The sequence below is a fragment of the Dermacentor silvarum genome, chromosome 7 (assembly GCF_013339745.2).
Source record: "Dermacentor silvarum isolate Dsil-2018 chromosome 7, BIME_Dsil_1.4, whole genome shotgun sequence".
Classification (NCBI taxonomy): domain Eukaryota; kingdom Metazoa; phylum Arthropoda; class Arachnida; order Ixodida; family Ixodidae; genus Dermacentor; species Dermacentor silvarum.
Window position 1 is genome coordinate 16248468 of NC_051160.1, and position 17109 is coordinate 16265576.

The 17109-nt window shown below is 47.7% G+C and overlaps 1 protein-coding gene across 1 annotated transcript in view; it reads left to right on the forward strand.

The window, feature by feature from the left end:
• Positions 1-3079, forward strand: part of LOC119457595 (protein hunchback) — a 56720-nt gene extending 53641 nt beyond the window's left edge. Inside the window, exon 3 of the mRNA XM_037719208.2 lies at positions 678-3079. Coding sequence (XP_037575136.1) covers positions 678-1429 — 752 coding nt within the window. The 3' untranslated portion in view covers positions 1430-3079. The remainder of the gene's footprint in view (positions 1-677) is intronic.
• The last annotated feature ends 14030 nt before the right edge of the window (positions 3080-17109 follow it).

Consider the following 17109-nt stretch of genomic DNA (forward strand, 5'->3'; position numbering starts at 1 on the left):
ACGGCAGTGTTAACATTATGTGCTGTCTGGTTAGGTGGCTTACACCTTCGCCTTGTGTCCTCGTTTCTTGTGTGCGCGCTGCAGTTTCAAGATGAAGGTTGGCTACTCCGGTTAAACCTTGCGTCGCAAGGTATCGCTACTAGCGTTGCGTGCACATGTAATGCCGTACACTTTTCCAATAACCTGGTATTTCTCCAAACGGTAAACCATTTACGGACAAGTATGAGACTGCCCATCCGAAACGCGCGGCGTTAACATAGCTAGTCGGTTGATATAGAGCAACGAACTATAGTCACTACGTCGGCGATATCACCAGTGTACTTTCTCTCCTTATCTTAGTCTTTTCCTCCCCTTTTCCCTTATCTCAGTGCAGGGTAGCTAACCTAATGCACATGTACATTTTGTCTGCTGCTAATGTGCAGATTGGCTGGGGCGCCTCTCCTTTTTACGCATACTCCAGCCCAGCCAATCATAGCAGCAGTAGGCAAAATGGCCATGTCCACTAGATAGACACTTACAAAATACCCCCCCCCCCCACCCCCCCCTAGTTAACCTCTCTGCCTTTTAATTTATCCCGTTCCTATATATATATATATATATATATATATATATATATATATATATATATAGCTATAGTCGATAATGTCGTGACCGTTCGCGCTCCTCCTTTCCCTCAGTTCAGGGACAGCAGCTGGTGGGCCTGATCCCGACGGTGGCGTGCGCACAGCAGCAGCAGCTGCTCCGCGCCGCGGCACTCGTGGCCCCGGGCACCGTGCCGTGGAAGTGCAGCGTGTGCGACTTCACCACGGCCGACGAGCAGCAGCTGAGCCGGCACGTCCTGGGACACGCGGAGAGTCAAGACCTGTGTCGGCTGTACGGCATACGCAGCCTGCCGGGCGCCGCGCCGCCCATGCCACCGCCGCCACAGCCACCCCCGGCAATCGCCATCCCGCACCAACAGCAGGACGCCCAGCCGGAGCGGCCGGCGGTCGTGTCCTCCACGTCGAGCCACGAGCCCCCTCCGAGGGGGGACGAAAGGAAGGCCTTGGACCTGAGCCGCACGCCGACGGAGACGCCGCGCAGTCGACGCAAGGGCAGGGCCACCAGGATCGACAAGCTGTGCATGCGACTTCAGGACGCCCCCGAAGTCGTCAAGACCGAGACGTCGCCAGTGAGCCCGGTCCAGACGCCGCCCTCGCCCCCGTCGGCGTCGTCCCGCGAAGGCTCCGACCCGGCCGACGGTGTGAACAAGCCCAAGGACTCGTTTCGCTGCGCTTACTGCGACATCGCGTTCGAGCACTGCATCATGTACACGGTCCACATGGGCTACCACGGGTACCACGACCCCTTCACGTGCAACATGTGCGGACAGCGGAGCGAGGACAAGCTGGCCTTCTTCTTGCACATTGCGCGTGCTGCGCACCTTTGAGACTCCTTCCGCGAGCGCTAGGTGTTAAAGCGCAATCCCATGGACTAAGGTCCCTATAGATATATTGCCGCACTGTATATTCGAAAAGAGATACCACACGTCTCAGGGACCTTATACTGTCGACAGTAAGCGCGCAAGGTGTAGATTACGGACAGCCTCTTGTGCAAACGTAGAGAGAAAGAGACAGCAGGTTTAATGATGGGAAAGGTGGAGAGGCCGGCCGGTGAAGCTTGTGTCTGGCATGCTACACCAAAACTGGGATAAAGGGTTAAGAGGAAGCTTTAGCTCTGAGCCAACTCCGGTTCCACCTATACTATATAGGGCGCGTGTTTTTTTGGCTGCACCAAATTTTTAGAAATTACCTGTGGCAGATGGCACAGTTCTAACCACTGAGCTAAATTACTCAAAGAGGCGGCCATCCTTTCTTCGAGAAATCAAAATGCTTATCTCACTATATATATGTCGCCATGCAGCCTCGGCCAGACAATGCCAAATTCTAGCATGCCGTGCCTCCGCTGTCGGCAAGATGAGCGTATAAGATGTATATATTTGCAGACCTATAGGAGTAGGACTGCCCCAATTTCGTTCATTGTCATCCAGTGTCCTTTTAAATCGAAGGGGAACCCGCCGCGGGGACTCTGTGGCGTTGCGCTACTGAGAGCTACCTATAGGTCGCAGGTGCGATTCCCAGTTGCGGTGCGGTGGCCGCATTCCGATTTAGGCGGAATGGCGCAGATGCTCGTGTACCTTGCCTCGGGTACACGTTAAGGGAGTGCTGACGTGGCATTCTCAACCTGTTGTTTGATGTCTAGAACCTTCCGTGTGACGCAAAAAGAAGAAATAACGTCGAATAAGGCAAACCTCATTATAACGAAACGGAATATAACGAAGTAAGTGAAGTTCCCCTTGAAATCCACATAGCGATTCACAGTGCAGTACTTGCAATAACGAATGTAACGAAGTAATGGGTATAACGAAGTGATTCTGCCTCCCCTCTTCAACTTCGTTAAAACGATGTTTTACGCTTGTCACGTCATATATCACTCCTCCAAGTTATAGCCCCAAGTTGTCATCCGGCGCCTTCCCCTCGCCCCTTCACAAGAATCACAACCCACTGTGCATAACCAGATTGTGCAGTTTCGGTACGTTAAACCTAATAATTGAAGCGATGATACTCGGGGGCCGTATTTCGTAATTATTATAATTTTTTGGCCATTCGTAACTGGCATGCACAAAGCGACGCCCCGGCCGCTAACGCCGGAATCGGCCACTCCGCGGCGCTCGCGAAATGCGGCCTCTGCGTATAGCGTTTGCTGGGCGCCTTCAAATGTATAGCCACGTCTTATATATAGCCTTCGCGTACGCGGTTGGGTTGCAACCGGACCGTTTCGCGAAGCACACTCTGCACTGACCGGCGATCAACTAGTCAGGGTGAAATGTGATTTCGACGGCTTCGCGTCCTCACGCCCAAGCCAAAACGGAAACCTCCTCGACGCCGGACACTGCGAGTCGAAATGCAGAATCAAAAGAAGCCGACTGCACCACCACGCGGAGTGCAGTCGTACATATGTAATATAACGATGTCTATGTACGCGCCAGATTTCAGAATGTAGTGCTCAAAAAAGTAAAGATATGTCATCTTGTCCTGGAGCCCGTGTGTTGTTTTCCAGTGTGCACATAAATCGGCGCACTTCTTCACACTGCAGTTCTTCACAGATATATTTTACAGCAAAGCTGTATATGACTAGGATCCCGGGATTTCTTTGTCTCCCCCAAAACTAAACCAATCAGCACAGCGGGAGGCGCGCGCCGCTGGTTTCCTTGCAGCACCACCAGACGGCGCTCGCCTCCGCGCATCCGCTGCGCCGGCCGTGCGGGGGAAAGAAAAAAATGAACCAGAAAGCTCGCCTTCGCGCATAGGGTTCGCCGCAAGCGTTTCCCAGTAAAGATTACGGTTACATAAGCTGCAGTTGCCGGGAAGTGGTAACTGTAGCATACGAAGCAGGGAGTGACGTAACTACACTTTCATATGCAGAAGAAGAACCCGCCTAACAAGTGAGTTTGTGTTGTGATAGCGTTATGGAAAGGCCACGCATAGTTAGGAGTCCCGAAAAGCAGCGTGAAGACAATGAACGGCGATGGGAACAGCAACGTCAATATTAACAACGGCATTGTGCTCAGGCTCGACAGGACCCATTTCAAGGCTACGTCACACTGGTCTATCGGATCAGGTGAAACCACACCTTCACAGCGGGGATTGGAGCCCTTTTTTTTTTGTGCGCATAGTGAACCGATGAGACTTTGTTAGAAGTGAGAGTGAAAAATGTGCAGAAACCACCATGACATGTGAATGTAAGCGAGTGAACGCTTCTAGAAAGCAATATGCTTTACTAAATAGACGGTCGAAGGCGTATAATTGTACAGTGAGGATATTTAGGCAACGATTGTTGTTTCATTGCATAATTCCATAGAGAACAGAGTCGTTAACTAGCACAACTGTAGCAGTAGCATAGATCGACAGCATGCGTGTCTCAAAGAGCTGCAAGTAATAAATAGTTGGCGTTCAGCGACCAACGTGCCCCGCAATGCATTTTGCACCGGTGTCATTGTACTCACTGTAAAATAATTTACACCCTTAAAAGTGAAAAAATGGTGTCCGTAAGTGTCCACCTACTGGACATGTCCATTTCGTCTGCTACTGGAGTTCAGATTCGCTGGGCTGGGGTACGCGTCAGAAGAAGACAGGCACTCCAGCCAATCAGCACTTCAGCCGCAGACGAAATGGACGTGTCCACTATAGGTGGACACTTCTAGAATACCCTCCTAGTATTCGCCGTCGCGCATAGTATCTGTTTACACAAGGCTCGGCAACAACATAGGCAACAGATAGAACAATCGATAACGTTCGAGAAACTTCCGGTACATAAATGCGCGTCTTGTGCTGAGCGATAACCTTGAAAATTTGTTTGCGGAAGAAATACGATCACTGGAAGATATACATAAGTACTCGTGGCAATATCTTGCCTCTCCTTGCGATCCTACTTTTTTCTTCCCCCGAGGAATGCAAGAAAAGGACACCCGGCAAGGGCATGCAATAACGAGGTACGTCTGCGCATGATTTACTACATTCTGGGCTCTTTAGACGTCGGAATAACGCGACGGACATACATGTATATCGAACGCGGATCTTTTGAAATGCGTCCTCTTCTATATGAGGAGCGCAGTTTGCGGTGCATGGAGTGCGCTTAACTGGTCCGGTTGGATACATTTAGAAGGGATTCGAACAGCGCATAAGACGGGACGTATATAGTGTATATACTAAAGACGACAGGCACAGCGCTGGCAATAGCAGCTGTTCTTTGTATAATATCAATTGCAGCATGTATAGGAAATACACTTGCACCGAAAACATAAAAACGCCGAATCATCACTAACCACTACTGTATGCAGACTATGGTACATTCGATAAGTGGTGCAATTCACTGCAATGTAGATACACAAAAAGGGCACGCTAACACATGAATCACCACCGTGTTGGTATAGATGCGTTCGATCCTGGCCGCAGCGGCCGCGTTTCGGTGGGAGCGAAATACAAAAACGCTCGGGTACTTACATTTAGGTGCACGTTAAAGAAGCCCACAAATTTAATGCGGAGTGTATACGGGCGAGCCTCACGAACATATATCGCGGTTTTGTCTTTGGTACGTAAAGCCCCAGAATTTAATTTCACATTTAAATCTTCACAAGGCAGAAATAGGGTGTCCCAGCTAACGTTAGTCAAGCTGTTAAAAAAAAGTAAAAATACGGTGGAAGGTACGATTTTAAGACCTATACGGTGTTCGGTGGTCAGACCTCTGATGAGCGGACACCGAAGGTCTTATATAATCGTTTCATTTATTAAATAATTAAATGAAGGGGTTTTTACATGCCAAAACCACGATCTTATTATGAGGCACGCCATAGTGGTCGACTCCGGAATAATTTGGACCGCCTGGGGTTCTTTAACGTGCACCTAAATCTAAGTACACGGGCGTTTTCGCATTTCGTCCCCATCTAAATGCGGCCGCCGTGGCCGGGATTCGGTCCCGCGACCTCTTGCTCAGCAGCCCAACACCATAGCCACTAAGTAACCACGGCGGGTAGCAACGCAAAAAACCAACCATTCATAAAAAAAAAAAAAAAAAAAAAAAAACTTCACAGCACTCTGCATCGCACTTAATTAGCATTGACTGGTATCCTTAATGACAATTTGTTGGCAAAACAAATAACATTGCGCCTCGTCTATGGTACAGGTGTTCAAAAACGTGCACACACTGAAGCTGCGCATAAAGCAAGGTAACTGAGCAATACAAACACACACTCAAGCCCTTCATTACAAGTATTTCACCGGCAGCAGATGGGCTGCCGTCATGACGAATGCGACGAGCGACACTGCTCTTATGTCAGCCCACTCAGGCTTGCACAGAACTGATTTTACTCATACCTGCTCAGAAAATAGAAATACTTGCGCTTACCTGTTGTCATTAGAAAACCTGAAAAACTTCGTAGAACTGGAAATCCCGGTGTTAGGACACCACAGAGCAATCTTCGTTTAATGCTTGGTTGACCAGGTTTCTGCGCTTTCCGTTCCTTGCACGTCTGATCAAGCTTATCTGTCTTATCTTTCCCATCTTCATACTTGGCACGACAACCGAAGCAGATGACCGAGTGCGATCCAACTTGCGATATCGCTGAGCGAGGGGCAAGGGTGAGCAGAGGCAAGCTCGACGGACGCACGAAGTCAACCACCCTTCTCGGGTGGTTGACTTCACAAAAGGAGAAATTTAAAAAATAACTAAACAGAAAGAAAAGTTCTTTGCCGTTCACTCAAATTTCTTTATTTCTAAAAACTTGTGAATTACAAGAAATGCGAACATCCCCATCTACTTCGTTCCACCAGATCTTAGGATGCCCTAAAGCGCTTGTTTTTGCTTTTTTTTTTCTTTTTTTTTTCTTTACTTTTTGCTTGTGAGAGAAAGTCGACGGAGAATCGAGATTTACCGAGACGTTTTCTTCCATGGAGGAAGAAAATATAGGAGGGAGCATTACGTCACGCAGCCAGCCTTGGCAAGCGAAGGCTTCGTGTAGCCAGCAGTGGTGGCCCAACACGTACGTGACCTCTTGCGTCGACATCACGGAGAATCGAGATTTGCCGAGACGTTTGGTTACCGGTAGTTTTTATTCGGTGCGCGCTCGGCTGGCAGCTGCTCACATGCAGGAAGGAAAAAGATTTTTCCTTGCTTAGCTTTTTTTTTTCCTGGGTTTTGTTTTTGTTTATTTCAAGAGTTTCAAATGGTTTCGAATGGGTATTGAAAAAAAAAATCAACCGGGAGTTCTAAAACCTACCGCGCGCTCTGACGTTTTCATCACGTGTTGGGCCACCACAGTCGGCGACAATCGCGTTGCGGTATGCTCCCTCCTATATTAAATGCGAAGCATTTAAGCATACATAGACATTTTACACAAAGACGTTATCAGGAACATACAAGGCATTCAAATTCACAGAACACTGACAGAATCAACACGATCTCCGCTAAAGCGAACCATGTGTGGATGCGAAGCTTGAGCGGGAGATGGTTTCGCGGCAGTGTCCCGAGCGCTCATCGCGGCGCTGCACAAGAGGCGCGCGCGCTCCGCCATTTTCATACCGCGGAACTACCGTGGCGCCCCCAGCGGAGTATGCAGCTTGAGCGGGAGATGGTTTCGCGGCAGCGGCCCGAGCGCTCATCGCGACGCTGCACAGGAGAAAGAATTAGGGTAGAGTGTACTAGAATGCGCCTCCAGCGAAGTATGCAGATGCGCGCCGCTGAGGAGAGAAAAGCATGGAGCATGGAGGAAGGAAACCCTTTGTTTCCTTCCTCCATGGCATGGAGGAAGGAAAATTTTTTACCTCCGTGGAGAAAAGGGCGGAAAGTAGGAGAGGAGAGGAGAGAGAGGTGGAGGGGACGCGCATGCGCTGTCGGGGCGTGGCACGCGGGCGCGCTCCGCGGGGCTTCGGGGCTCGAGCACCCTACGGAGTTTTCCCGGGGAGGCAGAGCCACCCGCCCCTAAAGTGTCATTACTGGAGTTCTGTTACCCACATCTTTTGAGGATTCTTTTGCGTTGCCTCTACCTCTTCACTTTTGTTGTGGCTAAAAGCTTACGGCATCATTGTTGGCGCGGACGTACGTACATGGCTTTTAATTTATACTTTAGTATAATTTATACTTTAGGCAAATCCTGACAATAGGAGGTCAAGCGCTTTAGAAGCACCAGCGGCAGCTACCTCATCCGCGTTTCCTCACTTCATCATTTTTTTTTTAAATTTCCGCTGAGAACATCAGTCCCAGGCTGATTACTGATTCCTCAGGACCCAAATAAAGTTCTTCCTACCATACCATACGTACCATGCACAGACACAATATATTTAAATACATACACAGGACAACGCTTATAAATAGCCAACCTATAACTAGCCAACTATAGATTGATAGCCTATGCCTAGAGGACGAATATGTTGATGTATGTTACCTCACTTCAAATTACTTAGCGTGCTTTTTTGGCCCTAAAAAAAAAACAAAAAAACTTGCAGACTTCGGCAGTCTTCTATCAACGGCGTGTGGAAAGCACGTGAGTGATGCGTGTCTGAATATTGATTCTCTTTCCAGTAGGCAATGCCAACGACTGGCGACTACCTGACACGACATTCATGATTCATGCCATGACCTATAATTTGTCCAGTGGTTTTTGAGTGTTATTCTTTTTTCGCTGAGTCAATGTCATTTTTGCTGAGTCATGCTTATCACTGACTTCTACCATTATCCTTTAGTGTTTCCTTCACTTAGTACCCACGTCCGAACCCATTCCAGGGTTTTTTGAGTAATAATTTTTTGCTGAGTCATTGTCATTTTTGCCGAGTCATGCTAAAAAATTATGTGGTTTTACGTGCCAAAACCACCATATGATTATGAGGCACGCTGTAGTGAGGGACTCCGGAAAATTTTTACCACCTGGGGTTCTTTAACATGCACCTAAATCTAAGCACACGGGTGTTTTCTGCATTTCGCCCACATCGAAATGCGGCCGCCGCGGCCGGGATTTGGTCCCGCGACCTCGTGCTCAGCGGCCCAACGCCATAAGCACTGAGTAACCACGGCGGGTCTGAGTCATGCTCACGACTATGACTTCTCCCATCATCATTTAGTGTTTCCTTCAATGAATACTCACGTCCGAACCTATTACAATGGTTTTTGAGTGTTAATCTTTTTTTTCTGACTCAGTCATTTTTGCTGAGTCATGCTCATGACTTATTTCTACCATCATCCTTCAGTGTTTCCTTCACTTAGTACCCATGTCCGAACCCATTTTTGCATACCAAGTTAACGAAACGACCATGAGAGCACCAAGACGTAGACGGCTGTTTCATGACCTACATGACACACGTCATGATATTCATGCCATGACCTATCATTTATGTTCGTCATGCACTCTTTTCATACTATGCCAATTTTGGTAACTACCAAGTTAACGAAATGACCGTGAGAGCACCTAGACGTAGGCAGCTAGATAGATACTGTGAAAGTGGCAAATGTTTGCCAAGAAATGCTTCGCATTTAAAAAGACATCCAACCGAGAAAGCAATCGTGTTCCGTAACGCTAATTCTGATCGAGCTCAACAGCGCATCGTCGCGCGCAGCTTACTTTCGCGTGTCACAACTGGATGTCGAGAGGAGGCAATCGCAGAGGTTCATACGCGGATTTCAAACTCGTAGTTGGAAAAACGAGATCAAACGGCCCGGTTCCATGAAATGCCAGTTAAAATCGCGATAGAAAAATGCGGCCCTTACACGAGTCTATACGTTAGTTATAGTAGCCATATATAAATTGTAGTCAACATTCACCTAAAATTAAAATATAGCAAGCATAGTGTAATGCACGGACCATATAAACCTGTAAATACCTCACTGGATGACCTCGAGCACTCGCTTTCACAACGCAAGCATTATGAAGAACGCCGGCAGTGGAGGTTAACGGTTCCTACAGCCGCGCGATTCACCGAAACTCCAAAAATTAGATTCATCATCATTATCTGCCTATTTTTATGTCCACTATATACAGACGGCCTCTGTCAGTGATCTGCAATGACCTCTGTCTCTTAAATCTGCAACACTAGGGGCACGGAAAGACAGCCCAGCAAGGAAGAGTGCGCATGAAGTTAGCAGCCATCCCTGCTCATCCTTTATCATTGCACCCACCAATGATTACCAACAATTAGATATGGCACGCGGGCCGCATAAGCACCAGCCGCGCGCATTCACAGCTAGGGCAGGGCTAGAGGAGAAGACGCGGGCTCTCCTTCCCAGACACTTTAAAATAGTAGACTGGGACTACTTTAGGCAAATTCGAAAACAAGACACCAACCATTACTCTTCCCTCGCTGAACACTTTACGAGACTACAGCGGGACGTAAAACAAGCTACCAAAAACATCTCTACAACACGCAACATCGACCACATGGACAGCCACCTCGCACATCTCCTGGAGGCTCACAAAAGTCTTCAAGAAAGATGGAGAACACAAAAACACAATCGTAGGCTACGAAAAAGAATTGCATTGCTCAACCGACAAATCGAAGAGTACAGCCAGACACTAGCATGCCAACAGTGGAATGAGGTGTGCAATTCGCTCGACGCACGCATGAGAAAAGGTCTAAAATGGGACCTTCTCAAGCACCTGCTCGGCGACAAGCCCACCAAGTCAGAGCAACGACTAACCCTAGATAGACTGTTACACAAAGCGCGAGGGCAGCAGCTTACAGATACGCAGATTTTAGAAGCTACAGCAGCCCGGTATCTATGCACAGAACCTAGCTCGCATGAAGACTACCCACCTTACGCGGGGGACACTCACGACCCATTTGAGGAGGCTATAACCAGCGCTGAAATACGCGCGGTAATAGCAGAGCTCAACACTAAGTCAGCCCCGGGTCCTGACGGAGTCACCAACAAGCTACTCCGCAACCTGGCTGACAATGACATTGAATCACTAGCCACCTACATGAATGAGGTTTGGAAGCGAGGGAACGTCCCGCCAGAATGGAGGGCCGCGACCGTCATTCTCATTCCCAAACCGAACAAACCCCTGGAGCTTGACTCTCTACGACCCATTCCCCTCACATCTTGTGTGGGTAAGGTCATGGAGCACGTCATTCTCCGCCGAGTCACAAAACATGCAGAGCAAGAGCACCTCTTCCCATTCAATCAAGTCGGGTTCAGGCCGGCTATGGCCACGCAGGACGTACTCCTCATGCTACAGGAGACGTTACTTAGAGTAAGGAGTAAAGACCTCAAAGCAATTCTAGCTCTCGACTTAGAGAAAGCTTTCGATACCGTAAGCCACGCTCATATACTACACGAGATTCAGGAGGCAGGCCTAGGTCGACGCTTCTACGAATACGTCCGCTCTTTCCTAAGAGCCCGAACGGCTACACTTAAAGTTGGAGATCTCCACTCACACACCTACAACCTAGGCCCGCGCGGCACCCCGCAAGGGTCGGTGCTCTCACCGTTTCTTTTCAATTTAGCCCTCTGACAACTTTCGCAAAAGCTGAAACATATCGAAGGCGTAGAGCACGCGTTCTACGCCGACGATATTACTCTTTGGCGCAACGCAGGCAGCGACGCACAAATCGAAGCAAGCCTTCAGGAAGCAATTAATACAGTACAAAACTTTTTAAAGCCCACGGGACTCAGACTCTCGGCAGCTAAGTCCGAGTTGCTGCTTCTGCCACCGCAACACGGCCGGAACAACGGCGAACCAACTATACACCTCTCCACAACGGACGGCTCGGATATCCCGATAGTGTCGTCAGTTCGAATTCTGGGCGTTACCCTGCAGGAGAATGGCAAAAACGACTTAACAGTCGCACATCTCATCAAAAAAGCTGATGCAGTCATTCACCTCGCCCGACGCGTCACTAATAGACACGCGGGACTCACAGAAGAGAGCTTACTACGCATCTTTCACGCGTTCTTAATGTGCCACGTTCACTACGTTGCCTGCGCTCACCCGTGGAGCAAAGGCGATGAAACTAAAGTGGACAACCTCATCCGCAAATGCACGAAACGAATACTTGGTCTACCCATGACGGCAAGCACGCAGCGCCTGCTAGGCCTTGGGGTACACAATACGTTCAAAGAAATCACAGAAGCACAAAGAATGTCCCAGCTCATACGCCTGTCCTCGACAGCTGCGGGCCGGGACCTCCTCTCACACATAAGTCTTCCTATCCCAACTCAAGTCAATGACCCAACACCATTACCGCAACACCTTCGTGCTAAAATCACAGTACTACCCTTCCCCAGGAATATGCACCCGGTGCATAATCAGACTCGAAGAAGGGCACGCGCTCAAGCCTTACTAAAAGCGGCCACCCTACACGCGACAGACGTGGCTTTCGTAGATGCCGCTAAATACGCAGACAAACCCTACTTTGCGGCTGCGGCGGTCGCCCCAGACGGGACAGCCCTCAATGCTCTTACCATAAAAACAAAGAAAGCCTGCGAGGCCGAACAAGTGGCTATTGCCCTTGCTCTAGCCCTCCCTCAGCGCGACACAATATTTACTGACTCCAAACCCGCTGCACTGGCATACCGCCGCGGTACACTATGCCAGGCGGCCTTAAGCATTCTAGCTTCCGCTCAAATAAACGAAGACAAGCACATCTACTGGTTCCCGGGGCATGAAGGCCTCAACGTTCAACCAGGGGTTCCCAACGGCAATGAGCTGGCCCATAACCTCGCGCGAGATATTACGCGCCGTGCGGGGACGCGGGCCGGCTCACCGACCGGGAGCCCCAACACGCACCCGGAGCCACTCCTCTCCTATCACGAGATTTGCTCGCACTATAAGTTATCGAGAAAGGAATTCCCTTCACCTCACCCAACACTAAATAAAGCACAACAATTAACGCTTAGATTGCTGCAAACGCACAGTTACCCCAACCCCTATATATGCAGCAAATACCTCCCAGATATAAGGCCAGAATGTCCTAAATGCCAAAATCCTAAGTGCGACTTAGATCACATGCTGTGGCAGTGTCCCGCGCTAAACGCTTGCTTCGGGTCTCCTGCCACCGAGGACGACTGGATCAACCACCTCAGGAGCCCCGACAGGGCCCTTCAACACCAGGCCGTCCAGAAGGCCCAACAGGTGGCTGGCGAGCTCCGACTCCCAGTCCCCACATGGGTGGAGCCACCGGGCCGGCCCCCGTAAGGGGTGCCCAGGCCCCTTCAGGACCATTAATAAAGTTAATTCTCTCTCTCTCTCTCTCTCCTTCCCATTCGCGTTTGATTGCGTGACCCACAACTAACCAGAATATTGAGCGCGTGGGAAGATAATGCCCATCAAGCCACCATCCTTTTCGGCTCACTGTTACATGCTTTTTCCCACACACACAGTGTATGGGTCTCATTTGTGTGGCTTTTGGATTTAATACGGAACATCACGACGACAACAGCGAAAATTTGCCTTGAGTGTTGATATAATTGCTCTTGCCATAAACCGAGAAATAGAAAATTATTAGCAAAGGATATATATATAGAAGGTCGTCCAGGTTTGGGATTGTCACCGACCACAGATGACCACGTCGAGAGAGTTCGAACTGCGATTCGTGGAAATCGTCGTTTGACTGTTCGAGAGGTCGCTGACGAAGTGGGTATCAGCGTAGAATCATGTCATGATATTTTGAGTGACAAACTTGGGTTGCGTCGTGTCAGTGCAAAATTCGTGCCACGTTTGTTGACTGACGAACAGAAGCAGACCCGTGTTGAAATCAGCCACGAACTGCTCGCCGATGCCAATGATGATGAAAACTTTAAGAACATCATATCAGGCGATGAGACATGGGTTTACGGCTATCAACTTCCTAGAAGCTGATTAATTAAGACTAATTAAGTAATTAGGCAAAATGCAAAAATAATCTGAGTATCTCCAAGCGATGACAAACAATATTACCTTGGTTCTGTCCAGCTACGAGGCATTTGCATACTTTTAAATGTTGGTGCATGATCTTTGGGAGACCCTGTATAGTTTTGTATATGTACGTATGCACGTATGTACGTATGCATGTATGTACGTTGTATGTATGTAGTAAGTAAAACATCAGCGTTCCCTGGCAATTGTGTAGACATTTGGGTAAGTTCACGTTACATATAACAGTAAATATTTTTTTACATTCCAGCCGAAAACCGGCATATCAGTATCACATTAATAGAAATCTAGCTTGAAAATGCATCTGTAACATTTATTTTTGTAATTAGCAGAGACAGGCCCGATTATCATTCACACATGGTGAACCATGGGGGACGAGAAAATGATTTGAATTTATTCCTTGAACTTTACATAAAATCTTAAGATGATGCAGGGACGAAGAGCAATGAGTGCCTGACAAATGTGCGACCCCACCCAGTAGCAGCTGTACAATGCACATACAAAAAGTACAGATTTGCTACAAACAATTTTAATAGCTACACAAAGGATAACACTACTTGGTGTTTAAGTATACGTCACAAATTTGGCCCTAGTTAAGGCAATGGTATTGTCAAGGTTATACACAACAAAGTACAATCAACATAAAGGACTTGCAATATTCACAAGAAAAAAAAAAAGAGAGCATATGTGCGCGACCTTGCAGATTTAAAACAATGTCAAGTGATGTAGTTTGTGGGGTCTCACACATGCTCTTGGGACAAAGGAACGACAACACAGTAGTGCAAACAATCAAAGGGGCATTTATTGCACCTTTCATACACTAATGCACACTAGCCGAATTACTACCAATAGAACATTCACATGGGCGCGCCACAAATCAAGGAAGTCCGACTCACCACGACCCGATAGCGAGCGAATATGTTCGCCCCATGCTGTGACACCATTGCCTAGTCGTTCACGTGTACGGTCACGCGAACAGTGGCGCGTTCGAATGATCCGTGTTCATCCATACCGGTGTCCTGCTCTTAGGTTCACGAGACGGTCCCGTGAAGCGGGCCGGCGCACGCGCGAAACGTTCGTGCGTGTTGGTCGCTGATCCTAAGCCAAAGAGGAAGCGCCTTCCACCTTTTGTCCCAAGTCACCCCACCGTTCGGTGGCGTTAGCATCGCGACACTCGCGCCATCTCTCGCAATGCGCCACAACCACTACGACCACCAGTGGCACTTAGCCATGTGGAGAAGCCGTATAACAGGAGACATGCGGGAAAAACAACATCAGGGAACGCGTGAGAGTCACGCATCTCCACAAGTTGTTTTGGAGCAGTCACAATACGAGTTTCAGTACTTGTAAGTATATCACATAATTAATTAAAGCGTTGACTATAAATGACTGTCCCCTTTGAAACTTTGCCCGCATGTAGCGTTGTCGAGCACTTATTGTTAAGGAATTTTTACAATGCCAGTAATTCATCAACACACAGTTTACTTCGCCACAACATTGACCATAGCATCCCCCCACCCCATTTCTGCTAGATTTGATCTCGGTTGCATTAGCAGTTTTCCTATACGCAGCGGCATAAATTATGTTTTGTTCGTAAAACACATTCAAAAAGCTCCGGATTACTTGCCTGCGTAATTTACTACAAAAGTTGTAATTAGTCTCCGCACGCTGAACTTTGCCTAATCATTACCCGTAACGAGCCCTTTAGCTTTGTCATATACATATAAACAAAGTGTTTTATTTAGTTCACTGAGAACATCGGAGAAACCAACTACGAATGCCGTATGGTGCATGACTATATAGAAAACAAAAAAACTAGAAAAAAAAAACTAGTGCTCAGTAATTATTTACAACCCTTCTAATCAGGCCAGGAACGCAAAAATTTTGTCAAGTTACCACGACCCCCCTCCCCTTTCCACGAAACATAACCCTGTTGTAACCTACAGCTAGGTCAGGAAATAGGGAAGCATAGCTTATAGCAGTCGTATCAAACTTTCGAACATTTGATGAATCTTTTTTCATTTTTTTTACAAAAGCTGTGTTTGATCCAACTGCACTTAACTTCGCACAGAGATTTGCCATAGCAGGCCAATCATTTTAGCTAAATTTGATCTCGGTGGCATTTGTAGTTCTGCCAGGGCAACAATTTAAATTCTACCCTGCTCGTAAGACAAACTCGTAACGTTCTAGCGGGCTTGCATTTTTACTGCCAAAGCCCCAATTACGCCCCCACTTATGAACTTTGCCTACACATCAGTCATTACTTGGTCCTTACTGTCACTAAGCATAAAGAAGCTGCCTCGTTCAGCTCACTAGTGTCGACACCAGGCGAACCTTATATATCGCGCATTAAAAAAAATGAGAATTTAATAATTATTTCTAACGCTTATAATCAAGTCCGAAACGCTAAAACATCGCGACAAATCACATTTAAGATGCCGCCCGTTCCTTTTTGTATAAAGTTCTTGAAACACGGATTCCCTGCTGACATTGCAAAACGTAGCTGACAACATCCCAGTGACACTCTCGCTTGCAAGAGCTGTCTTTGATCAACACGCAACCCATTTGAAACGTTGCCTACACAATAGCCACACTTCGCCCTTAATTTTCCCCAGATATAAACAAGGTTCTTGTTTAGTTCACCAAGAACCACAGAGAAACAAACTACAAACCTCGTATGACGCACTACAACAGGAACAAAAAACCGATGGTTTAGAAATTATTTGCCACGCTTCCATTTAAGCAAGAACGTGAACAGTTTCGCAACCCATTAACTTCAATTTCTCCCTGACAGAATTTGAAGTTGGTATCTCGTGCACTTGTTTCAGGAGTCTGGGAAACATCTAGAAAAAAAACTGTAGGTGACCCTAACCTTTGACTTGGGTCTCTCCTAGAGGCACTCGCACCTCGGCGTTGGTGTTCTGTGCTTTGGTGTGCGGTAATCAGTGATTTCCAATTCTAATTATTCAAGACACTTCAGTAACTCAAATTGTAACTAAAATTATGCTCTGATATCATATCTATAATGAAACCAATTAATATTAAACTGTATTACTATTTTTCTATTTTTTTCTGAATTTCGTTCCCAGTAGTCTCAGGAGGTGAACTGGAAGTGCTGCGCAAGAAGCAAGAGTGCCAGCCGATGCTCGTGCCACAAATAATAACATGTATGCTTGAAACGGTAATTTTCTACAACGGCTTAAATGAACCTATACAGAGCAAACAAGGCATACTTGGTAACGAGCTCGTGCTGCTGGCGAAATTTTGTCTGTAAAGTGCGCTCAGCCACTGAACGACTAAGTTTTGTGGGAAAGCCAGCCACTCAGTTGCAAGGGGCAAGGGTTTGCAAACAGTGAGGGTGCACTTAAAGCGAAACGAAGGGGGTGGAGGCAACGGCGCAAGAGAATACAACTGCAATAAGAATGCGCCTTCAGGGAGTACAAGTCCAATGGGCCGATCCTCAGCAGCAATGCTCATCCACGCGGCCTCGCTATGAAAATATGCCAGCTCCCTGCCGAACGCCCATGTCGCGACCTAGACCCTGTGCAGCGTATCGCATACCTGCTACAACATTTCAGGATAGCAATAAATTGCAACACAAATCTCGTATATTGATTTTACTGTACAGCCTTAGCCGTATTCAACTACAAGCAAGCCTCGGGATATTGTCA